This window comes from Anolis sagrei, chromosome 3 (assembly GCF_037176765.1).
Source record: "Anolis sagrei isolate rAnoSag1 chromosome 3, rAnoSag1.mat, whole genome shotgun sequence".
In the NCBI taxonomy this organism is placed as follows: domain Eukaryota; kingdom Metazoa; phylum Chordata; class Lepidosauria; order Squamata; family Dactyloidae; genus Anolis; species Anolis sagrei.
In genome coordinates this window covers 73,623,234-73,649,150 of record NC_090023.1, presented here as the reverse complement: position 1 = coordinate 73,649,150, position 25,917 = coordinate 73,623,234, and the positions used below count along the sequence as shown (strand labels likewise).

Below are 25,917 nucleotides of genomic sequence, written 5' to 3'. Positions count from 1 at the left end.
ATGTCAATAACTATTTCTCTTTCTCATTAGTGTATTTATTGTTATAGGGGTATAGTAGATCAAGAAGGATTAGCCTGGGTTTTATTTTATTGGTGCAACTTTCTTAGAATCTACATTTTAGATTTGAAACCCTTGAAACACCCAAGAACAGTGTTTCTATCAGTGCTCCATGCATGGTGGGCCCTGTACCTGCTAATATTATTTTTAAAAGGGAGTATTTTTTCTATCTAAAGAGCAGCATGGATGGGCACACTTTTCACTCCTGGCAGCCCCAGCATCTATGTAGGGAGGGCTTACCTTGCAGTGATGGGATGTGGAGCCACTGGGTTTCAGGACAAATGTTAACAGGGTATTTGGGAGATCCAAAACTCCTCAAAATAGGTTTGGCCCCTTGGACTGCTCCTTCAAAGTCTAAAATAAAATCCACATATTTAATATGGAACCCATCACCTGAGACAATAGGTTTCATACCAATGGACTGATATCCTGTTGGTTAGATCTATTCAATCAAGTGTTGCATGTTAAAGCAAAATATAGGTAAATCTAATGAATGGAATGTCCCCACTCTAATCAGGACTGCAAGAAAATGCAGGCCACTGTTTATTCTCCAGTGCAAATCAAAAGTTAAGAGGGAATCAAGCTGAATCCATAGAAAAGAAGAAGAAAAATGCTGATGAGAGGACCTCGTACAAAGTATGTATGCTCAGAAGTCAGTCCTGAGTTGAATGGGCATTTGTTATTTTCCAATGAATTAACTTTAACTTAATGAGATCCTATAGATGGAAGAGTTCCAAGAGCTATTGTCATCAACTACTCAGCTCAGATCTTAAAACTCAGGTTTCCTGAATCTATTCATATGTAATTGTGATCCTAGAATTGCAGTTGCACTGAAGATTCCTTAGTGGGTTAATAGGCACATCATTTGCAGTGGCGGCTGATGGCTCCCATGTCAATGGAAGCAGTCAATCAATTCTGAGTTTCAGTCTGAATTTTAAATCAGTTATCCAAGATGCTGAACCTGTTTGGGGGAGGGGGGGTTGATTCAGAAACCTTGATAACTCCTTTAAAATTCAGACTTCAACTAGGAGCAGAGTCACGATCTCCCTCTCATGGAAGCCACAAGCTGCCACTTTCAAATTTTGCTTGAGAAAGCAAAGGCCATTGTGGCGAGATTATTGGCTTGTGTTTGCCATGGTCAGACTAAGAAGCCTGAAAGGGGTTAGGAAGTGCAAATTTATTTGGTGTAGTCAGACTGGTGCATTAATGGTAGTCATGTATAATAGGAAAACAGATACAGATGTAAAAATATTACTATTTATTTCAGTTTGGAAAGACAACTTTTATAGGTGGAAAATGGTGAATTGCAGTTGCCCTAGGTGTATCACACAGAACTAGCTCACCAGGAAAGAGAAAAATATATAGGGCAGAGAGATAAGAAAAGACTGTAGTCATCAGAAGCAATGCTTCAGCTTCCTTTCAAATTGTATGCCTAAAAAGGAGTATGCTTTCTTGTGAAGGGCATGCATTCAAGATATGGATTCCTTCTGTGAAATTAAACATGAAAATACGTGATATTTATTTCTGGGTTTGTTTATCCAGCCAGGAATATAAAGGGAAGCACCATGTGGTGGTTGTCATCTAGCTACATTCCAAATGAAGGATCTTTCTTCTGGCTTTCTTATCTGTTAAGGATATTAATTACTATTTTTCTCCACACACCCTGGCTCATTATCTCAGTTTACTCTTTGTAAATTTTCTTTGCCCTCAGTCTGTGTATGTTAATTATCATGGTATAGTTTGATTGTAAACTGAATTTACAACAGATGCTGATTAAAAGTCATTTATTTAGTATGCAGTAACCAAGATCCACTAGGGTCCTTCCCTAGCCAGTGGTGTATGTTCTAATAAAGTAGTATACTATATCAAACAGTGTACTTTCCTCTATGGTGGTATATGTCCGAAGCCAGAGGTACATGACCATATTCAGTTGTACTCTTACATATGTCATGGTATTCCTCCATATTGAATAGTATGCAAACATATTTGATGACATTCCTTCATATCCAGTGGTGCACTTACCTGTGATATTCTTCCCTATCCAGGGCTTGCAATCTGTGTCCAATGCTGCACTCCCTTGTCCAATGACAGCATAATTCAGATTTTGTTGTATCCCCTCCCCTGCTGTAGTTCTCCATAGCACATTAGTTCTCAACCTGTGGGTCCCCAGATGTTTTGGCCTTCAACTCCCAGAAAGCCTAACAGCTGATAAACTGGCTAGGATTTCTGGGAGTTGTAGGCCAAAACACCTAACCCACAGGTTGAGAACCTCTGCCATAGCACTTCTGCTCCAGAAGGTTTCCCAGACATCTGGAGCAGATTTTATAGGGTGCACTGATGGGTTGCAGGAGGGAGAGCAAACAGTAGAGGCCTGGGGAGGTGATGGCTCTTCCCCATACTGCAAACTGCATTTGGATGTTACTAAAGAATCTTGCTTTGTCCTACCACTTACTTATTGGCCTGGAACCATCAGTGATCACCATCAACTGGTCACAGTCAACTCAGGTTGTGGCAGGATGTGGAAGGGCAAATTCACTTGAAGAATGGTAGTTATTGTGTAAAGTGGTTGTGGTCTTCCAGATCTGTAGCCTCTGATTCTTAATTTTCTAAATTGCATTTTAAAGAGAAATATTGGTTATCTGGCACTTCCATCCTGTTTTTCCTGTGATTAATTCCATGAAGCAAGTAAGCCCCTTTCAATGATGTGAACAAAATCACATTTAAAATGTAGGGTATTGTAGAATGGCAATACAATTTTTGTGACCTTGGGGATTTTAAAAGTGTGTAAAATGGGTGATGGCTTGACGTATGAAGCTTTTGCTCACCCTTTCCCTCTCCGTCTTTTTGATCCTGTTTTAATTCATTTGCTACTCATTGCTTCATGAACTAGAAAGGGATGTAAAGCAAGCTGGGTAAGATGTGTACTTTAATCTTGGAAACCTTCCATTTTAAAATTGAAGGTTTTTGAAATCAGCCTTGCATTTTTAAAAAGGTGGTATAAACCTAAAGTGTTCAGTCCTATAGGAAAGCTAACTGCAGATTTTAGAAGCATTATATGGGGCTTTTAAGTAAATATATGCCAAGCATTTTGACAGCATTTCAGTATTACTTTACTTACTTATTGCATTATTATGAAAGATCACTGAAGAAAGCTTTACATTTTGTCTGTCTTGATCCTCTAATGACCCAGATCTCATTTTCTGTACATTTACCAGTCTGGAATGTATTTAAATATAATCAGTAATATCCATTTAAGTTTTATTGTACAAGCCAGTTTCTCTTCTTCCATCCCACTTGAAATTTACTATGATATAGCTAAGCAAATTCAATGGGACTTTTCCCAGATATGTATGTACAAGATTATAGTCTGCAAGACGGGGAGAAATCAGGGTGGTCAAGAGATCTGCAGGTGTTGAAATCACTCATGATTTTATCTCTCCTCCTTCTGAGGCCTCTTCTACACTGCCATATAATCCAGATTATCAAAGCACATAATCAGATAGGAGGAAGAGACCTGAAATACATATACCGTATGTGCTTGTGCATAAGTCAATCTCACATATAAATTTTCCCCAAACTCTACCAGTGTTCACATTTGGGCATATTGAGCATTCATGTCAAGTTTGGTCTAGATCCATCATTGTTTGAGTTCACAGTGCTCTCTAGATGTAGATGAACTACAACACCACTGAGAAGGCCTTTCTCTCGTCCCTGCCAATTGTGCCTTCAAAGGAGACAGGATTGAGAGCAGGGCCTCCCCAGGCAATCTTAAGCTCCAAGATAAGACAATGTTTAGAAAAGAGTCTTGCTACTATGGTTGAACAACAGGTTAATGTGAAAAATGTGCACCTACATGCTGTATAATCAAATGTATTTATTTATTTATTTATTTGCATTATTTCTGTCCCACCCATTTCACAGTGAGCTGTGAGTTAACACTAGCACTAGGCAACCAGTTCTGCCAAATCCAGAATCCTAAACTGAATCAGGCTAATCCAAACTTCCAGATCAGATCAGATTAGCTAGATTTAGTTCCAGAGTAGACCAACATTATCCCGAATGGTTTCAACCTCAACAAACCAGAAAAGCAGTCAGTATGCTTCTGACACAAAAGAAACCTGTGTGAGATAGAGTGTAGGAAAGGACCTGGATTTACTCGCTGGCAACTCTAAGGTATAATTTCAGTAATAATACTACTCTTCGGTGAAGTAGTTTAACCCTAAGCTTTGAGGTGCTGTTACAGGATCTAGCATAAAACTCTAAATGTAGGGCTATTGTCCTCCCAACCCTGCTATATGCCTGTGAAACGTGGACTGTCTACAGACGTCACATGCAACTCCTGGAACGATTCCATCAGCGCTGCCTCTGGAAAATCCTGCAAATCTCTTGGGAAGACAGGTGGACAAACATCAACATGCTGGAAGAAGCAAAGACCACCAGCATTGAAGCAATGGTCCTCCGCCATCCACTCTGCTGGACCGGCCACATTGTCTGGATGCCCGACCACTGTCTCCCAAAGCAGTTGGTCTACTCCGAACTCAAGAATGGAAAACGGAATGTTGGTGGACAGGAAAAGAGATTTAAAGATGGGCTCAAAGCCAACCTTAAAAACTCTGGCATAGACACTGAGAACTGGGAAGCCCTGGCCCTTGAGCACTCCAGCTGGAGATCAGCTGTGACCAGCAGTGCTGCAGAATTTGAAGAGGCACGAATGAAGGGTGAAAGAGAGAAATGTGCCAAGGGGAAGGCGCATCAAGCCAACCCCGACCGAGAGCGCCTTCCACCTGGAAACCAATGCCCTCACTGCAGAAGAAGATGCAGATCAAGAATAGGGCTCTACAGCCACCTATAGACTCACAAGAATTCTGATCCTGGAAGACTATGCTACTTGGCCAACGAGGGATCGCCTAAAGAAGTAAGCTATCTTCTAAGTCTTTACATGGCTGTCTGTTTGTGAAACTAGTGTCTACCAAGCCACTTTTCAAGAAATACTTAGGTTCTAAAACGGTGCTTCATCTGTGAAGTTTTAAGATGTTCTATGGGCTCTAACATGACAACCCTAATCTAGGGCTCTATATCTGTCTAACAAAGGGTTCTGTGTATGTATTTTTAAGCAATTCTACTTTCTAGTTGTTTCCTAGAAATCATAGTCCAACACTCAAATAATTGCACTGTGCTGGCTTTGCCGGTGTAAACAGCAAACAATGTACCAAAAACAGACATAAAAAGATAAAGGTTTCCCCTTTATATTCAGTCTAGCCATGTCCGACTCTGGGGGGTGCTGCTCAACTCCATTTCTAAGTCAAAGAGCCAGCGTTGTCCGTAGATGCCTCCAAGGTCATGTGGCCAGCATGACTTTATGAAGTGCCGTTACCTTCCCACTGGAATGGTACCTATTGATCTAGTCACATTTGCATGTTTCCAAACTGCTAGGTTGGCAGAAGCTAGGGCTCACCCCGCTCCCCATATTTGAACCGCTGACCTTTTGGTCAGCAAGTTCAACTCAGTGGTTTAATCCACTGTGCCACCAGGGGCTCCTAAAACTGACATATCCATGATTATAACTGAGCACCTTTTCATTATTCTATTTATTCTTTTTTTTTTTTAAAAAAAGGTAGCTCTTTCAGATTGATCCAACATATGTTCATGTTGTGAATGAGCATGAAAAATGAACATAGCAACCGTACAGACCTTTATATGTCCTCAAGAATAAGGGCACATTGGCTCTGTTGAGGATTCACCAGTGTACCACTGTATATGATTATATGTTTGCTCTTGTAGCCAACTACAGTCTGACTGAAATAATCTACCATGATAGGGCAGATTTACAGGAATGTGGAAAATTGTCCTTTGGTCTTCTGTGAGGTGTATGTGGAAACAGAAATGAGATCACTTATCTGAGGTGAGAAAGAGTTGCAAGAATTTCCATGATGCTTAAGACCTGGACTAGGCAACTAATTTTACCAAATTCTGAATCCTAAACTAAATCAAACTGATTTATACAATTTCTTTGGAACTTTTTTTTACTTTTTATTGCACAATAACAAAGATAGAGATCAAACAGTAGATAAATGTGGGTTTGACAATTCATGTAACTTATTTAACAGAAAACAGCATCAACAACCAAAGGGAAATGGAAAAAGAGGTTGAAATTCCAAATACATTGTGACAGGTGCTGACAAGTGATGGTTGATTATTTCCGATTGTGATAAAGCTGCTAGTGCCCCCCCCCCCCCCCCCCCAATCTTACAGAAAGATCTTCTTGGCTATAGATAATGTGTATGTGACTGCATGTGCATGTGTTTTAAAAAGAAGTTAAAATCTTTGGATAAACAACTACATGCACACAATGTATGTGCTGTCTTATAGAAGATAATTATCTACTTAAAATCTGTTGCCACATATGGATTGAGTGGGAAGAAGCCACTTAGTCCCATCTGTTAATTGAACAACTTGTACTTGGTGGAATATAGAACCTTCTCCCCCTTGGTCTTCTCTCCTCTACCTCCTCCCTTCAACCTCATGTTGCAAGCATCAGGAGATAACATCGCTGCTAAACATTACTAAAGTGCTTGGACCTTCTGTCCTTGCAAACAGAAAGAAAACAACACTGAAAGAGAATGTAGAATGTGTGTGATAGCTGGAAAACAAGTGAGAGATGTACCCAGCAATGTAACCACCATAGTGGTTTGTTTTTGCCATTATAATAATCAGGTTCAGGTTGTTGTGGTTCACCCAGATGACAATGCGGAGATTGGGTTTTTGGGGCCTGTTGTTTCTGTAGATGAGGAAATGGAGGGTGTTTCAGCACACAATGCTGTTTCTGAAAGAGTTTTTAGATCAAGATGCTGTTTCCCAGACCAAGTGTGAAAGTGGAACTGTTTTGGAATCCAACAAACAGGGAGAGGAGGGATAACATTAGCTCATCTGAGGGAGCAATTGGCTTAAACAGACATACCAGGCTGCTTCTGAGGGGGCAAAGATACAGGTGCAGAAAATCAGAAAGAATCAGTGAGAAAAAAGAGGCTGAAGCAGGCTCCTCAAGGTCAAAGAAATGTGTTCATGCCTTGCAGTCCTTAAATTAGAGAGCTCTGTTGGGAGTTTAGGTCAAGCAATGTCATGGAAGGACCACCTGTCTCCTTCCTAGCTCAGGCCTTAGTTCAAGGCCGAAGATTTATGCTCATGTTTTGCTCCTTTTTACTTTGGATTTCTACTCATGTTTTGCTCCTTGTTTATTGGATTCATGTTCGTGTTTTAATCCTTGCTTCCTGGATTTATTCTCATGTTTGGACTCTGGTGATTCCTGTTATCTGAAGCAGCTTTGAGCAGTTTGGATAATTGCCTTTGGGATTTGTTTCCTTTAGTAATCATTAAGCAAAAGGAAGGGTAAAAATCCAATGTGTTTCTATCAATAAACTGTTTATTATCACATGTGGTTTCCTGGTTAGTGCTGCGAGCAAGGTGAACACAGATTCACTTACACAAGCAAGATCCTTTTCTAAACATTGTATTATCTCAGAGCTTAAGATTGTCTGGGCAGTCCCTGCTCTCATTCCTGTCTCCTTTGAAGGCATGATTGGCAGGGGCGAGAGAAAGGCCTTCTCAGTGGTGGCCCCTTGGTTGTGGAATTCCCTCCCTAGGGATATTAGATCAGCCCCCTCCACCCTGACCTTCTGTAAGAAAGTTGAAAACATGGCTTTTTGATCAAGCCTTTGAAGAACACATACAATAAATAACTATGGAATTATGTGCAGTGACTATAGGGTTGGCCCAGACTATGTCTTTGGCCAACATCATTAACAGTGAAGGTATTGTTTTATATGTTTAAATGTATTTTATATTTCTATATAAATGTTTATTTTAATTGTACATTGTTTGAAGTCATCAAATTGTTGCCTAAGTATAAGCCGCCTTGAGTCCCCTCCAGGGTGGAGAAAGACGGGGTAGAAGCGTTGCAAACAAACAAATAAATAAATAAATCTGTGGTATATTAATCCTGTCATGGTGTGTGAAACTTCCAAAAAACTGCCCAGTGGCTTTCATCTCATTGGGGTTGTGAATCCTCTTGAATTTTAGCCTGAACTCTTCCAAAATGATCAAAGGTGGTTAACATTGTTTCCAGAATAGATTCAGTTTATGGTCACTTAATTACGAAATATTACTAGCTTAAATGCTCTTTGTTTTTAAATGGAGGTCTAGATAGAATAAAATGAACTCAATAAAAATAACTTGAAGATTTGAACAGTGTGAACCTAGAATGTATATTGCATGGTTTCTTCAGCTGCCTTCCCTTCTCTAAATTGTTTCTTAATTGTGTAACTCTGCTTACAGTCTTTAATTTAAACCCAGATAAGTTATCGGTGTATCTTTGGTTTCCATGTCAGCGGGTGAGTGAATATTCTCCAAGTTTTAGTTTTAACTTTAAGTTGCTTCTTTAGGGTGCCAAAGTCTATATCCAAAATAGCTCCAGAACCTTGGATAGTTCCTTAAGAGTTCAGACTCAAACTCAAAGTAGATTTGACACCAGGTGCCACAGTGGGAGAGTATGTGTTGAATTTAAAACAAATTATAAATTTCTGTTTTGATGATGCAGTTCTTTTTCAATAAGCAGCTTGCTCTGGATAATAATTAATTATCCTATATAATACTGTTCCTCTCATTATAAATGTTGTTGTTGTTCATTCGTTCAGTCGTCTCCTACTCTTCGTGACCTCATGGACCAGCCCACGCCAGAGCTCCCTGTCGGCCGTCACCACCCCCAGCTCCTTCAAGGTCAGTCCAGTCACTTCAAGGATGCCATCCATCCATCTTGTCCTTGGTCGGCCCCTCTTCCTTTTGCCTTCCACTTTCCCCAGCATAATTGTCTACTCTAGGCTTTCCTGTCTCCTCATGATGTGGCCAAAGTACTTCAACTTTGTCTCTAGTATCCTTCCCTCCAATGAGCAGTCGGGCTTTATTTCCTGGAGGATGGACTGGTTTGATCTTCTCGCAGTCCAAGGCACTCTCAGCACTTTCCTCCAGCACCACAGTTCAAAAGCATCGATCTTCCTTCGCTCAGCCTTCCCTAAAGTCCATCTCTCACATCCGTAGGTTACTACAGGGAATACCATGGCTTTGACTAGGCGGATCTTTGTTGCCAGTCTGATGTCTCTACTCTTTACTATTTTATCGAGACTGGACATTGCTCTCCTCCCAAGAAGTAAGCGTCTTCTGATTTCCTGGCTACAGTCTGCATTAAGATACTTGCCATGTGTCTAAATATTAAATATATTACCAAAGGGAAGAGCCACAATGGAATACAGAGGATCTTTAACACTAAACCATTCATTTGGTGGCGCTAATGGCAATGATCCCACCTGGCAACTGTTTGATATACACGCTATCTCTCTTTCTCTCTTTGTTTATCATAACTTCACCACATTTTTAAAAGTAATTTGGCTCAGATTTCCAAATGTGGGAAGCCAAGCCATGTTAGCCACCATGGGACATCTTTTCTCCATGCATATGACAATATGTCACCATACATTTCATATATTCTATTTTAGCCTTTTTCGTATAGTTTTGTGCTGTGTAAATAGGTCCTGGGAATTGCTGGGTTTTAATTTTTTTAACAGGAGAAAAAGAGTGGGATAGGTCCTAATGCATTTATGAAGAGATTGAGTCAGTCATGAATGTGTGAAGGAAATCCCTGACTGGGGAACACTCTCCTAAGATAATGTCAGTTTTTAAACTGTATGTACTAAGCTATATTTCTGCATAAATGTGTACTCATTTTAGCTATGTACTTTATTGTAAGAATATATTTAATGAAACATATTGAAGATACACTGTCATTGTATTGATTTTGAATCACGCACATATTCACTAGGCCTGGGTAACAACGGAAAATTTTGTTTCTAAAATCGATTCGTTTTTTGGGGGGTTTTGCGTTTTGATATTTAAAAGAATTCCGAAATTTTTCTTTTAAAAAGTTCGATATTTACAAAATTTCGTAAATGTTAAAAAAATTACGAAACATTAACAAAACAAATACGAAACAATAACGAATCAATTCGTTAATGGCAGACGCGACCGCACAATATGCTAAAAAACCTCCAAATGGGACAGGGGGAACTTCTGAAGCTTCCCTCTCCCTCTGTTGTTGACTGTTGGTGTAATATTATAATTTTTTTCACTAATTAAACAAAAAACAACTATAAAACTTGCCCCAGACATGCGGAAATAATAACGAAATGACCTCAAACCAATAACGAAACCAATAACCTCAAACCAATAACGAAACGAATACATAACAAATCCGAACGAAAATTCATTTCGTTTTTAAGTTGCTCCAGAATGGTTCGTTATCGCTTCGTTATAAAAAAAATAATGAATTTTTAACGAATTACGAATTAACGAAACAAAACCGCCCAGCCCTAATATTCACACAATGAAAGGAGGGTACATTGATACCCAAATGCTCCTAGGATTCAAATGACTCATTTTTCTTGTATGTGTATATCCATCCATTCAATAATTTGTCCTTGACAGTGGAAAGAGAACATTGCTAAAATGAACCCTACAATTCTCTAAAATGGCTACATTTTCAGGATTGCTTAATAGCATAAATCCAACTAGAGTCATCCCAATGAATAATAATAATAATAACAAGCCATTAGAACCAATGCCATCAAAGCCAGAATTGAAAAGTGGACAACAGATCCCAAATGTAGACTCTGCAAGGAAGCAGATAGATCACATCCTCAGCTGCTGCAAGAAAATTGCGCAGACTACAAGCAGAGGCATAACACAGTTGCACAGATGATTCATTGTAACTTGTGCCACAAATACTATCTGCCTGTGACAAAGAACTGGTGGGATCACAAGCCAGAAAAAGTTACAGAGAATGAACACACCAAACTCCTCTGGGACTTCCAGATCCAGACAGACAGAGCTTTGGAGCATAATACTCCTGACCTCACAATCATGTTAAAAAAACAAAGTATGGATCGTAGATATCGCAATCCCAGGTGACAGCAGGATTGCAGAGAAACAACTGGAAAAGCTGACACGATATGAGGATTTAAAAATTGAACTGCAAAGACTTTGGCACAAACCAGTAAACGTCGTCCCAGTGGTGATCGGCACACTGGGTGCAGTGCCTAAAGAATTTGGCCTGCACTCAAACACAATCTGCACTGACAAAATTACCATTTGCCAGCTGCAGAAGGCCACCTTACTGGGATCTGCATGCATTATTCACTGATACATCACACAGTCCTAGACACTTGGGAAGTGTCTGACGTGTGAGCCTATTCAACAGCCAGCAGAGTGTCTGCTGTGGACTCATCTTGTTGTGTTTCAAATAATGATAATAAATAACTTTATTTTTATACCCTGCCACCATCTCCCCAAGGGGACTCAAGCGGCTTACAAGGAGACAAGCCCAAAAATTACAGATAAAAACAACCACATTAAAATCAATCAAATAAAAACAAGACAATCTCAACAGCAACATCATAAAAACAATGTCATGGCTGAAAACAAAATCGGAGCTGGGTCCGGGCTCAAATAAATGCAATGATTCTTAAGCAGAGCTGAGGAAAAGTGCAAAAATGCAAATGGGCCAGACTAGAGGGAATACCTTTGGCCGTAAAGTGTCGAGGTTACTGGAAGGAGGACTGAACTAAAGTGCAGGAGCTTAAATAGGGTCGAGCCAGTTCTCTGGTGAACTGCCTAATCAAAAGCACAACAGAACATCCAAGTTTTTAAGTCCTTGCAGAAAATGGACAAGGTGGGTGCTTGGAAGGGAGTTCCAGAGCCAGGGGGCACCACCGAGAAGGCCCTCTCCCTCGTCCCCACCAACTGTGCTTGAGACAGTGGTGAAAACGAGAGAAGAGCCTTACCAGATGATCTTAGGGTACGTGCTGGTTCGTAGGGGAAGATGCAGTTGTGGCAGGTCCCAAACTGTTTAGGGCTTTATACGTGATAACCTGCACCTTGAATGGACCAATGATATTTACATGTGTATGAAGTAATTGCCTCAATGTGCCTATTATAGCTGGATTTAGTTAATTGATTTTAGCCACTGTGACTAGCTGCTCCTATATAATATCTACCATGTTCCTAATCAGTGGTAAATGTCTGCTTCATGTGTCCTATCAAAGCATGCTGATGTGTTTTAAAGATAAGAATTGGGGAGTAATAATCATTCTGGATTAAATTAACATTACATATGAAATGTATCATCAAGGACATAGATTTGGTATATATAAAGAGGAATTCTTGATTCAGAATAAGGACTCTTGAAAGTCTAATGCTGAAGCATCTGTTATTTGTGATTAGACAAATATATACTGAAACCACAAGAATATTATTATTTCTTCAATTAGATCTCCATTATTTATATATCGTATTTCATTATTTTTAGGACAGGAATTGGCTGTTATGGGCACAGGTTGTTGTGCTTACTTGCATGAATGAACAATGAATGAAAAGCATTAATGCCCAAGCATGCTTTTCTCTGTAGCATTCATTTTGGTTGCAGTTGTGATTTCTTAGTGTGTTTCTGCTTCATTTAAGCCCATCAATACCTCAATTAGCATCTGTTTTTCTCCCCCTGGGAAGATCTTTTACACATGTTCCTTCGGAGAACTCCAAAACCTAAATCCCATGACAGGCTCATATTCATAAAATATTTCCTGATTTAGAAGCTTTGCATTTTCTAATAAATCTTTGTTCCTGTTTGTGTCTTTACTTCTTCTATCTCACACAATGGCAGCAAAATAAAATTTCAGAAGTTTTCTTTTTAAAAAGAGAAGAAACTGACTCAACAGACTGTGATTTTTGCTTATATTTTCCTGGAAAATAAAAGTGATAATGCCGACTGCCTTAACTATTTATTACATGAACTAGAGGTAGATATTGCCATCCCACTACTGAATTAAGAGACCAGACAAACGTGTAGATTGAAATATGGACAACTTTAGTAAATAAGTAAACTTTATTACAGTCAATGACCAGATCATAACAGGGGGACCCAGTCCCGCAAGTCCACATTAAACCCAAGGAGTTATATACTTCAAACATCAACAATTTTTAAAATCTAGACTAAAAACCACATATAAGTAGTTATTAAAACCCTACTCAACCCATGAGATCATCCAAAGGCAGTCTAAAAGGAGGTAGTGGGGGTGGCACCGGGGAGAGGGTGGAAGTATCCAACACTATAAATATCAGCCTATATCTGATTTCCCATCAATATTCCAAAGGTGAAGCTTAGGTCTTTTGACTCTCACTCATCATCTGCTGGATTTTAATCGCAGCCGTGCAGAATTTAGCAACGTTGTATGTCACTGTTGAGTTTCTGTCTGAGAGCAGCAGGGCTATGTAAAATTGTCCAAAGCACCCTGGGTATTTAATTGTCCATGATGTGATGAGACGAGATAAAATGTCTATGTAAAACAGGCACTGCAGTAGTGCATGCTCCTATATTTCTATGTGACCTGAGTCAAAGAGACATAACCTCTCAGAATATGAGGTCTTCTGGTAATGACCTCCCAGTTCAGCAGAAGGAAGCATATGACATCATGCCACATTGAAGGCTCTTCGATGGCTGGCTACCTCTATGTAGTAAGATATTCCATAGGGGAGGTAGGACCCCTACTGTCTTCATTAGTGATAAAGGATGGGGCACTAGATAGATTTGTTTGGTGCTCTACTATATCCCACTGTCAACTGGATTGAAAGTTGTCCTTCATGATAAGAGGTACAGGGCCCAGAGGAGAGAGGGACAGTTTAAGCCAGTAATTCAATATTACCACCCACACCCTAGTCTCAACACTCAAGGAGCCAGTCTCCAGTCATAGGGTGGCATTGGAGACACACGTTGGTACCTGGAGGGTCAATCTTAAGAATTTGGATTGAACAGTCTCTAGTGGGATGAAGTCAGAAAAGGGACCAATCTGGGAAGCATAAAGGATTTGGGCCATTGACTTGGCTTCAAAAAGTTTGAGTCCCACGGGTATAAAGTATCCCTCTTTTGACTCCAGGTATTTTAGTATGGCAGACGAACTCCTTTTTGCATTCTCAGCTTTTTATATTCTCACACTCCATATACTTTTCTGCTGCCAGAAGAGTGGAAGACTACCCCCAGATATTTGAAACATGGGATCTGCTCAATTTTATTTCCATCTATACTTAGCTTAGGTCTTTTATAAAAATAATATCTTTATTTTTATACCCCACCAACCATCTCCCCTAGGGGACTCGGGGCGGCTTACAAGGGATACGCCCAAGATTACAATTAAAACACACATGTAAAACACTTTAACCAATTAAAACATTAGATAAAACAAATAATAACGCAATTGAAAGCAATATAAAAACAAAATGGCTGAAAGAAACATAGCTGAGGTACAGAATCAATGAGTGCAATACATTTTTACAGGAGTGCAGGAAAGTGCAACAATACAGTAAACTGGGCAGGAAATACTGTCAAGCACATGTTGAGGTAGGACGTATGCCAGTGTAAAATGTGGACTGGTATAAAGTGCGGAACTTCAAGTAGGGACAAGAAAGTTACTGGTGAGCTGCTTAGTCAAAGCAGTGCCTCCCCAGAAGATCTCAAGGTACGCACTGGTTCATAGGGGAAGATGTGATCGTGAAGATAAGCAGGTCCCGAACCTTTTAGGGCTTTATAGGTGATGATCTGCACTTTGAATTGGGACCGGAAACTTATTGGAAGCCAGTGGAGTATTTAAACAGGAGGGTTGACCGCTCTCTGTAATCAGCGTCTGTGAGTAATCTGGCTGCAGATCTCTGGGCCAACTGTAGTTTCCAGGCCCTCTTCAAGGGCAACCCTAGGTAGAGTGCATTGCAGTAATCCAACCTAGAGATGACTAGGGCATACACCACCATGGCCAGATCAGATTTCATGAGGTACGGGCGCAGCTGGCACACAAGCTTTAACTGTGCAAAGGCCCTCCCAGCCACCGCTGAGACCTGAGCATCAAGTGTCAAAGCGGAGTCCAGAAGGACCCCCAAACTGCAGACCTGTGTCCTCAGAGGGAGTGCGACCCCATCAAGCACAGGTAGACACCCTATGCCCTGATCAGTCCCACGACTGGCCAGGAGGATCTCTGTTTTGTCAGGATTAAGCTTCAGCTTGTTAGCCTTCATCCAGCCCATCACAGTCGTCAGGCACTAGTCCAGAACCCAAGGGACTTCCTTGGAATCTGGTGGAAAAGAGTAATAGAGTTGAGTGTCATCCACGTAGAGATGGCACTGAACTCCAAAACTCCAGATTATCTCACCCAGCAGTTTCATGTAGATATTGAATAGCATGGGGGAAAGAATGGAACCTTGCAAGACCACACAGGTCAATGGCCAGGGGTCTGAGCAGGTGTACCCCAGCTTCACTGACTGGGTACGGCGCTCAAGGAAGGAACAGAACCACTGGAGTGCAGTGCCCCCGAGACCCATCCCCAAGAGTCGAGCCAGAAGGATAACATGGTCAATAGTATCGAAAGCCGCTGAGATGTCCAAGAGAACCAACAAGGACACACTCCCCCTGTCAAGCTCTCTCCAATAGAATGAGATCTTCTCCTGGGGCCTTCTCTTGTAATTGGTTGACAGGGCTTTTGAGCTCTGTCAGAGTCACAGAAGGCCATGTTGGGAGATTTTCTGAATCTAGGGTGGAATGGGCATTCCCACCAGAGTGATGTTTTTATTGTACTGTGTTGTACTATTTTAATACCTGTGGTTCTTTTATATGATTGTACTTTATATGTGTGGTAAACCGACCTGAGCCCCTCGTCGAGGTTGAGAAGGCCGGTATAGAAAACCTCTAAATAAATAAATAAATAAATAAATAAATAAATAAATAGTGATCCTTATATATGTCCCAAAAATATGTTTCCCAGGACCCTGGGGGGATATGGCTTTCCATGAGGGGTGGGGTGGGAGCAGACATAATTAGCTGTACATGATAAAATGTGCCAGAAGGTAGCTGGGTCTTTAGTTTGAACAGCTTGTATGAGCTGTACCCAATTGTTTTTCAAGTCTTCTCTGAACCAGCAGAAGCTTATAGCATCTCTTTTGATGGGGAAGCTCTTGTGCCACTATTGCTGAATTATTAGACTAGAAAGCCTGGTAGATGGAAGAAAGTGATTTTTTTTGGCATTTATGCATTCCTTATCAAACCAGGGTCTGAACAACTTTTATTTATGAATTAACTTTATGCACCATGCAACATGTAACTAAAAGGAATAAACCTGGTGTGGATTTAAGCTAAGGTAATGGCCCTCCATGACCTATCCCTCGGCTAAGATGGGCAAAGCCCCTGGGTCCCCAAATATAGTAAACTTTAATGTTTCCAGGGCAACCCCTCAGGAAAACATGCGAAGAATTCTGCCCCAAATCCAAAGGATTTTACGAGGCAAGAACTCTCCCTATTCCAAGGCCATTTTCATTCGCCATCACCCGGTGGTTACATAAACACAGGTGAGGGTTTCTGTTCCTGGCCTACACCACAAAGGGGTGCCTTAGGTGTAAAGCAATTGTAAAACAATGGCTGCTTTCCATGGGAAAGCCTATTTAAATTAGCCCTTGTAAATAGTATAGGGTCGATGAAAAAAAACCTGGAACATAGAGAGTGAAATTCCTACTTAGCCTATTAGCATACCACCCTGAACATGTCTGATCTTGTCTGATATTATACTATTAATGGAGGGTGGACCAATGATGAGCTCAAACTGAGCTCAGTGGGGTGGGCTGCTTCTTAAGGCACCCACACCCCCAGAAATAGTTCTGACTGAACTATTTTCCTAATGGCTGGCCTCACTTCAGCATGGGTAGCAAAAGGCTTCCCTGCCCCAGCTGCATGGGGCTTGGGAAGGAAAATGTACATGGAGTACTTTATACACATGCACATAATGTATACACAGTAGGTACTATTGAAATAAACTTAGTTGCACTTCAGAGATGTTCTGAGATTGTAAAGTTAGCATCATAATACCATTAGTTATTATGATTACTTCAGCTTTGTTACATTCCATGACATTACAGTCCCCAGGTTAAGAACAAGATAGGTTCTGCAGGTTTGTTCTTTAGTTGAATTTGTTTGTAAGTCAAAACAGGTGCATTCTATAAGTGTAACTCCAACCAAAAATATATATTATTTAGCTTTGGATAGCATAGAGAAGGGTTAACACCTCTGCAGTGTTTGTTTTGCTGTCTGTGCCCCTGTTCAGAAGATTTCGCCTCACTTTCTATCCCTGTGATAATTGGATTTTGAAAAAAAAATGGCTTGTTGTTGAAACAAGGATTGATAATAAAGCTCCAGTGTAAACACAGTTTTCCCATGATAGCTCTTTCAGGAGTGAATTTCCGTTCTTAGTGGCAGATTTCTCTCACTTTCTGTTGTCTTGCCCCAATTCGTAACTATGAGCCATTTGTAAGTTGGATATGTGTAACTCAGAGACTATCTGTATTTGTTTACATATCTGAAGAGAACATCTAGTAGTCTTTTCAGACTGGAACCTAAGGTAGATACTGCAGTAGCTCTTATATCCAATATTCTATAGTCTATGGGTATTATTGAATACAGGTACTGAAACCTCAGACTTATCATGCATCTCTGGGTGAATATTCAGTCTGCAGGTAGATCCTGAATCAGTGGAGAAAAGATTTACTCCTTTGATCAAAGAGGTCTTCTCCACTTCAGGAATAGATTAGCTATTTTGCCAAGTGTCATGAGGAACAGTTTATTGATTGAGGATAGGAAATATATAAGTTCACATTTCTGTGATCTAATGGGTGGAAAATTCCCCCATGATCTTTCTCTTCCCTAAAAAGTTACAAATAAAAGTTTTCTGATTAGCAATCAACAATGATGTGATCATGTCAGTTACAACTGTGGCACAGTGGAGAATTCATTATGCTCTTAAATAGTTACACAAAGGGAAATAATAGAATCTCCAAGAATGGTTTTTGTTAGCCTTATCCCTAATATGCACATTTTTTCTCTCTTTAAAGTAGAGCAGGGAGTGGGTGCTCTAGTGTAGAGCTGTGTCTGAGTTTCAACAAAAAGATAAGAATGGGACAAATACGTTTAATTCTTACAGAAGTCAACTTCTGCTTTGTGAGCAAGGTTTAATCTCAGGAAAGTGAAGAACCCAGGAACTGCCCATGGTGCTGAATTCTATAGGCATATTCTACTGGGTTATATGACATTTTAAAAAGTTTTTAGTAGGCCAGGAAGTTAAAAATGAATATGCCTGGCTTAGAACATAAGGACTTTCATGTACATAGAATTTAACCATCAGGCTAACTTGTGCTTAACAGTGATCTCTCCCAGTGAATGAGTGAAAAAGTTATCCTCTCTGTGGTCATAAAAATAATAAAATAATAGTGCATCATTAGTAGTTATTGATTGCTAGCCTAATTCATATCTTGCTAAGAATGTTCTGAACTGGCACCATTTCTTGATATTTTGCAGAAGCATTTACAGTAAAATCTCTGCAGGGGACACTGTGGTTTGCCTCCTCTTGATCCAATTGCTTTCTGTTGGCTATTTGGAGACCCACTTAGGCAAAATGGAAAATTGTGTACACATGACCATGAGGGATCAAATCTCATTACTTCAGAACTCTGTCAGACTAGAGACAGAATGAGAAATCTAAGCAGCTGCAGGTCTCATATGTGTGTTTGAAGAGAGCAGCTTGTAATGTACAAACATGAAAAGAGTTCTCATGAGAAAGAAAACCACAGCAAAGGAAAATACTTGCCTATGGAGAATTCATGCAAAAAAATCATCTAGACTTTATTTTGAATATGCCTTTTGATTAAAATTCATAGTTGTCACATAAAATAAATCACCTCCTTTTCCTATAATATGACCTGAAACTGCTTCTAAGTGAATAAGATATGAACTCTAAATGTTCACAGTCTTTACCCTGACATATTCAATCATATCACAAGGCGCCAACAGAGCTGCCAAGCTTTTGAGATATTGTCATTCTTATTAAAGCAAAGCAGCACATAAGACCAGTTCTAGCTTGAAAACACATGTTTGGGTGATATGTACAATCAAAGCAAATTTGTTATTTAACTATTAGAAGCTGGCAGAAATTGGTTTTATTGTGGGGGGAGGGTAAATGGTAGGTCCTTATTAATTCCATGGTGTTGTGTAAGGTTTAAGATTCACCAGTTCACAGATTCACCAGTTCATCTTTAGATATTCAAAATTGCAAATGAAGCACAACAATGGGGGCATGTGTGCTAGCCAAACCCGTCTAACTTTAATCTCTTCATTTTGGTGGGGAAGGTTTGTTGAGGAACTTCAACCATGTTCAGGTGAATGTGATTACAGTTGTCCACAAAATTAGGATCCCTGATTGTGTAAAGCAGAACTTTCCAAATTGTGTGTTGTGGCACATTAGTGTGTTGGCTGCAGTGTGTATGTGTATTGTGCAAACATAACTAGAACATAAATCTACATGAAATAAGCAGTAAATCATGTATATATATATATGTATGAAAGGTTTTCATGAGATAGGTTATGTCTCCATACATTTCACTGTTACAATTTATGCATGTGTCCATATCTCTTATAAGGGGTTGGTTTAACCATTGGCTTGCTAGTAAAACTGAATTACTGTGTTGTGAACTGATACATGTCTAAAAGTGTGCCACCAGCATGAAATGTTGGGAAAGCTCTGGTGTAGAGAATATGGATATTCGAAATTGTTCCCAGCAGTATGTTAGTATGCATCTTTTCCAAGGTTTTCCCCCCATGATATCCAAATGAGATCTACTTCTTGAAGTGGAAGCCAGAGCATACAGTTTGCTAGCTGGAAAATCAGTTTGCTATGGTTCAGAAACCTTTCTAGTGAGAAGAACTGTATGGTGACATATTGTCATATGCAAGCATCAATAGCTCTGACATCTGAAAAGGTCATGCCACTAACCATTAACATTTCAAAATAGCAATTAATGTAATTCATTTTAGAAAGGCTTATCCACATGCTTTCTAAATGCTTGTTTTCCTTGAAGGAAAAAGAGCATAGTGCTTTCCTATACTATGTGATTCTGTTAACTTTTTCAATGGCTATTTGTAAACATGTAGAATGGATTTGATTCCAGTAAAGGAAATTGGTAGGTGTATGTATGGTTGTTTGGTGGAGCCTCCTCTTCATCTTATATTTGTACTGAGTTATTAATTTGAATTACTTTATTTTACTTTTAGTTCCTGCGATGATAACCTCCTATCCAAACACCACTTTGGCAACACAGGGTCAAAAGAAAGAGATGAGTTGCACAGCTCATGGAGAAAAACCCATCATAGTCCGCTGGGAGAAAGAAGACAGAATAATCAACCCAGAAATGTCTCGTTACCTTGTTTCCACGAAAGAAGTGGGTGATGAAGTCATCTCAACTCTACAGGTGATATGTGATACCTGGTATATGTTTGTTAATCTTGAGCAATGGTTTAGTTTCAGTAGAAAAACTAAAATGCTTGGACTATACCTTTGCTAACAAAGATCTGCAATGTCTCACCTGAGTTCAAAAGGTTGTATTCATTGAGATCATCTGAAGATATTCCAGATATTTTCTATCAAATATATATATATATATATATATATATATATATATATATATATCTTTTAATTTTTCTTTTCATGTCAGGAGTGACTTGAGAAACTGCAAGTCACTTCTGGTGTGAGAGAATTGGCTATTTGCAAGGACATTGCCCAGGTGATACCCAGATGTTTGATGTTTTACCATCTTTGTGGGAGGCTTCTCTCATGTCCCCCCATGGGGAGTTGAAGCTGACAAGGGAGCTCAACCCACTCCCCACCCAGATTTGAACCACTGACCTGTCAGTCAGCAGTTCTCCTGACACAAGCGTTTAACCCATTGCACTGCCAGGGCCTCTCTCTCTTTTAATGTGACACAGGGGTTGTGTAAAGAAGAGCTGTGACTTTCCATATATTTTAGATTACACTTCTGATTTTTCATGGCTATTGGCTATGCTGGTTGAAACCGATGGGAATTAGAGTATACCAACATCTGGAGAGCTGCAGATTTGAACCTCTTTTATAAAGGAACAGGACATGATATGGTCTAATAATAATTGCATAAACAAGGAGTCAAGAAATAAGTACACTGCCAGCAGAGGGAGGACCTGCTGCTGCTGAAGCAAAAGGGGTGTGCAAAGTATATTCTAGGCACAGTTAGAAAATAAAGACAAAATATCTGCCCTCAAAAACATCTGTGGCATGATCCCACTTGGCATATTTCATGGAATTTTATTCACCACGTCTGAAAGACATTTTCACCAATGAAATTAGAAATGTATGAAATTATTCAAGGTAGATGAAAGTAAACAGAAAGTTTTTCTTCCTCTCCCATACTACTAGAATTTGAGATTCAATGCATTGACTCCAAATAACAAAAGATTTTAGTACAGATAAAGAGAAGTACTCTATATACTGCCAGTAGATGTAATTGTGGTTAACGTAACTTCAAAAGGGAGTAGATTTTAAAGGGAGTTAAATAGATTCATAGAGAATAATGGAGCCAAAGTTACATCACATCTTCTGTATCAGAAACAGTATGTCCTTATATATCAGTTGTCAGAGAGTATGAGATGAAGAGTGCCATTGTGCTCATGTTATGCTTGTAGGTTTCCCCTAGGCATGTAGTTGGCTACTTTGGACTAGATATAGATAAGCTTTGGATTTGATAAAGGTTGGCTCTTCTTATGTTCTTATTAGCGTGACTACAATTGGCAGGTATTTATATGCCAACTTTGGTGGGTGGGATGTGTGGGAGAATTGAAACACAAAAGATGCACATATTGATATTATTTTTACATGGCATTAGCAAACAGTAATTGTTGGGGCGGTAGTATTACAGAATGCCACCTTGAATAAAAAGAGTTAATATATTTATTGTATTGAAAAGTCTCAGTGTTAATCAAGTTTTTTGTCCCTCACCTTAAATGCTTTATGCCAAAGTTAACAGTTTCAAAATACTAACCTTTTAATTTTATCATTATGGTCTTTTCTGTAACTTGTAGACTTCCACGATACCCCCCCCCCTTTTTTTTTGATATGTTGGTCAGAACTGTACACAAGATTACAGATGGAGTCTCACCCTTGAATTGAATATAGGTAGTAAGTCAGATACCAGAGATTTTAGCGTCAATTCCCTTTCTGATTGTGTTTGTTGAATGGGTCAGAATTTTAGTGAGTTATCCATAACATCACCAGGATCCCTTTCTTAGTCAATTGCTGCCAATTGAGATCTCATCATTATATATATGAAGTTTCAGGTTTTGCCTCACTTTATGATTGCTTGCAATGATCCGGTTTTAGAGAGAACCAGTTTGCACATTTCACAATCAATTTTGGTTCTCAACATCCTAAATAATTATTGTCATCAGCAAACCTGGCCATCTCATTACTTATATCAGATACCTGGCATTGTTATAGTATTGTCAGGGTGAAAACTGGACAGGATGTTTGTACTCTTAACAGTTGTGTAGAAATTAGAATTAGAGCATGTATTGGTTGGTTCTTACAGGCATGACAAACAGTACTGATAATTCATCCATAAAACCTTTAAAGGTACAGATAATCTTTATAATTTTCCTGTGATTCTGTGGTATTAGTGCAGTTTGATACCACTAACTGCCATTGCTTAATGCAATGGAATCCTGGGATTTTTAATTTGGTGAGGCATCAGCACTATTTAGAAGAGAAGGCTAAAGAACTTCCAAAACTATGACTCCCACGATGCCATAGCATTGAGCCATGATAGTTAAAATGGTATCAAATTGCATTCATTCTACTGTGTAGATGCACCCTGACTTTCTAACATATGGAATACAGGACACCCTCTAATGTACAGAGGAGAGCTGCCCCCAATATCTCCTTTCTTATTGTTCCTATAAAGTTCATGTACAAAGATGATTATATCCCAACAGTTCTCTCCATTCCACCAGGTTTTTGTGATATCCATTATATCTATGCTTTGCCTTAAATCTCTTCAGTTCTTCCACTTTGGCTCAAAGGCTTCTGGTATTAGCAGACACATGGCTACATGGAATGGCCATCATCAGACATTGGTGGCTCAAGAATTTCCCGCTTAGACCCTTAGACCTCTTTAATTAGTTGCTCTTGCTTTGGTACACATTCATGACCCAATTTCATTTCAAAATCATTTCCCATTCAAAAACATTTTCAGCTCAGGGAGATGATTTTATTAAATCCTGAACTCATTGCTCCCAAGCTCCTGAAAACGTTCTCTAAGTGATGCTCCAGATGTTGTTCTGCAAGACCTACAGTCCTAGCTATCATAGTCAATGGTGAGGAATTCTGGGATTTGCAATCCAGCAACATTTGAAGGGCCAATTCATTTCTACTCCCATATCTTGTCAACATTTTACAATATTCTTCTTTATGTATGAAAAGAACTAAATGAAAATAAAACGGTGATCAGGATTTAGAAAGTAAAACATTGTTAAAGAGGAAATCAAGTATTCTAACACTATAGGGAGAGAAATCAATAAGCCACCTTGCGTAAATTCTATCTTCCCCTTCAAAATCTTCATCAGTGCTAGTCCAATACTCTCCTCTAGCCCTGCTGATTTGGTTTGGTCCATGTATTTTCAGCCTTGCAGTGTGTTCATTATGAGTTGCAAAATTATATCTCTATGTTGGATCACATTTTAAAATTCATTCTGTTTGAAAATAAGTATTTACTTCCATGTTTCCTGTTGAATATATTTTCTTTTTTCAATCTGCAATGTAGATTTTGCCAACTGTACGAGAAGACTCTGGTTTCTTCTCCTGCCATGCCATAAATTCATATGGAGAGGACCGTGGAATAATTCAGCTCACTGTGCAAGGTAGGAAGAGGACAACATAAGGGGGAAAAACACGGCTATTTTAGTACAGTAAGTGTATGACATGCTCTGAAATTTGTTGTGGAGTTCCTAGTCCCTAAATAAACATAGCTTTAGCTGTCAGAAACTAGAACTTTTTCAGAGTTTCTTACTCTAGTTATTGCAGGATCTAATAAAACATAAATACTTATATGGGTATGATTCAAAGACATAACTGTGTTAGCCTGAAATACCAGCATGCAAAGGCAACTTGTTATGCTTTACAGACTAACAGAGAACATTACGTTGATAGCATAAGTCTAAGAAAGCTTAGACTTAGGGTGCATTTCAAGTTCAAGTTCAAGTTCACTTTATTACGTTCAATGACCAGCTCATGAGAAGAGGGACACAGTCCCGCACAAACACATCAGGTCTAACGATTGAGATATTTAAAACTTTAAAACTTCCGTACTTTAAAACTCTAAAACTCTAAAACCCCAACACCAGTACTTCATTTCCAGAACATCAAGACAAGAGTATATCAAAATTAATGGATTTTAGAGGAAGGACTCTGAAGGGAAGGGATTAGGGTGCTCATGTAGCACCGGGAAGGGAAGTCCAGTCAGACAGAGGAGGTAGCAACATTCATTACTAAAATTAAAAGACTATAATCCCAATTTTCTGCTAGTATGAAATCTTGACTTGTGCTAGCTGGTGCTATTCGTCATTGACTACTGGATTTTAATCGCTGCTGTGCAGAACTTGGCAACATTATAGCTTATAGCCAAGTTCGTATCTGAAAGCAGCAGGGAGATGTAAAATAGGGTGCATTTCCACTATAGAATTAATGCAGTTTGACATCATTTCATCTGCTATGTCTCAATGCTGTGAAATCATGGGAGTTGTAGTTGGCAGTAGCACTTTTTGGCAGAGAAGGCTAAAGACTTCGTAAAACTGGAATGTCTATAATTTCATAGCATTGACTCATTGCAGTTAAAGTTTTGGCAAGCTGCATTAATTCTACAGTGTAGATCCACCCACAATCTTCATAGTCTTTTTAGATGATGGCTGTGTCTACATTTACCTGAATGATCAGGTTAAATGCATCTCAGAACCACTCTGATGAAGCCTAGGTATATCCTTGGTGGCCTTTGGCCATTCACATGGCCTACCACTGCATCACCAGCCACAAGCAGCTCCCAAACAGGGGTTTGAGGGAACTATTACATTTCTTACCATTTGACTGGACATCCAAGTGTGACATTACCAAGAGCAATATTACCCACAAACCTCTGCTGGGGAGCTGTTCATTGATGATGATGCAGCAGTAGATGGAAAGTGAATTGAGCTGGATCCAGTCCACTGTAGCTGTGGACACCTCCAAAACTCCAAGAGGTAAACTCTCGCATCTTCTTGACCCACATAAATGGCTGGGTGCAGCACTTCTGCTCCACTTCTGTGTGAATCCAGCTATATATCATCTAGAATACTCACTGCACTTGAGCAGTAAGCCCACTTTACTTTAGTTTGTAGACACAGCCTAAGTCTTAAGTGATGTCACATTTAGTCAATATGCCATCCCTTATAAATGCAATGTTTGCTTACCATTGCAGTAATCATACCAGACTAGCATCATGCAACATGCTCAGTACATAGGTTCAGAGTCATATCAATGTGATTATGAGCAAGTGCTTTCCCATAACTTCTGCATGACTACTCCAATGATTGGATTAGTTTTTCTTCTTAATGACTAAGAATGCAGTCTGGAATAATTGGGAAGAAACATTGTTCATTTCAGTACATCTGAGGCTGTAATTCTGTGTACAATTACTTGGAAGTAAGTGCCACTCAATTCAATGGACATTTGAGTAAACATGTATGATATGCGGTTAACCTTAGTCCAGTAAGCCTTGGTCTTGCAGCAGCTTAAACAAGGTGAAATAATCCAAAATCATTTGATTTGATTTTCTTGCTGCAAATGAAGTAGT

General features: G+C 39.4%; 1 protein-coding gene across 6 annotated transcripts in view; it reads left to right on the top strand.

The window, feature by feature from the left end:
- Positions 1-25,917, top strand: part of DSCAM (DS cell adhesion molecule) — a 396,804-nt gene that overhangs the window by 256,768 nt on the left and 114,119 nt on the right. For 5 of the 6 annotated variants that reach the window (XM_060770299.2, XM_060770298.2, XM_060770300.2 and 2 more), the window contains exons 12-13: positions 20,285-20,481; positions 23,857-23,953. In XM_060770299.2, coding sequence (XP_060626282.2) covers positions 20,285-20,481; positions 23,857-23,953 — 294 coding nt within the window. Of the gene's footprint in view, positions 1-20,284; positions 20,482-23,856; positions 23,954-25,917 lie in introns of those variants that run through there. The other variant, XM_060770303.2, reaches the window with a different exon arrangement.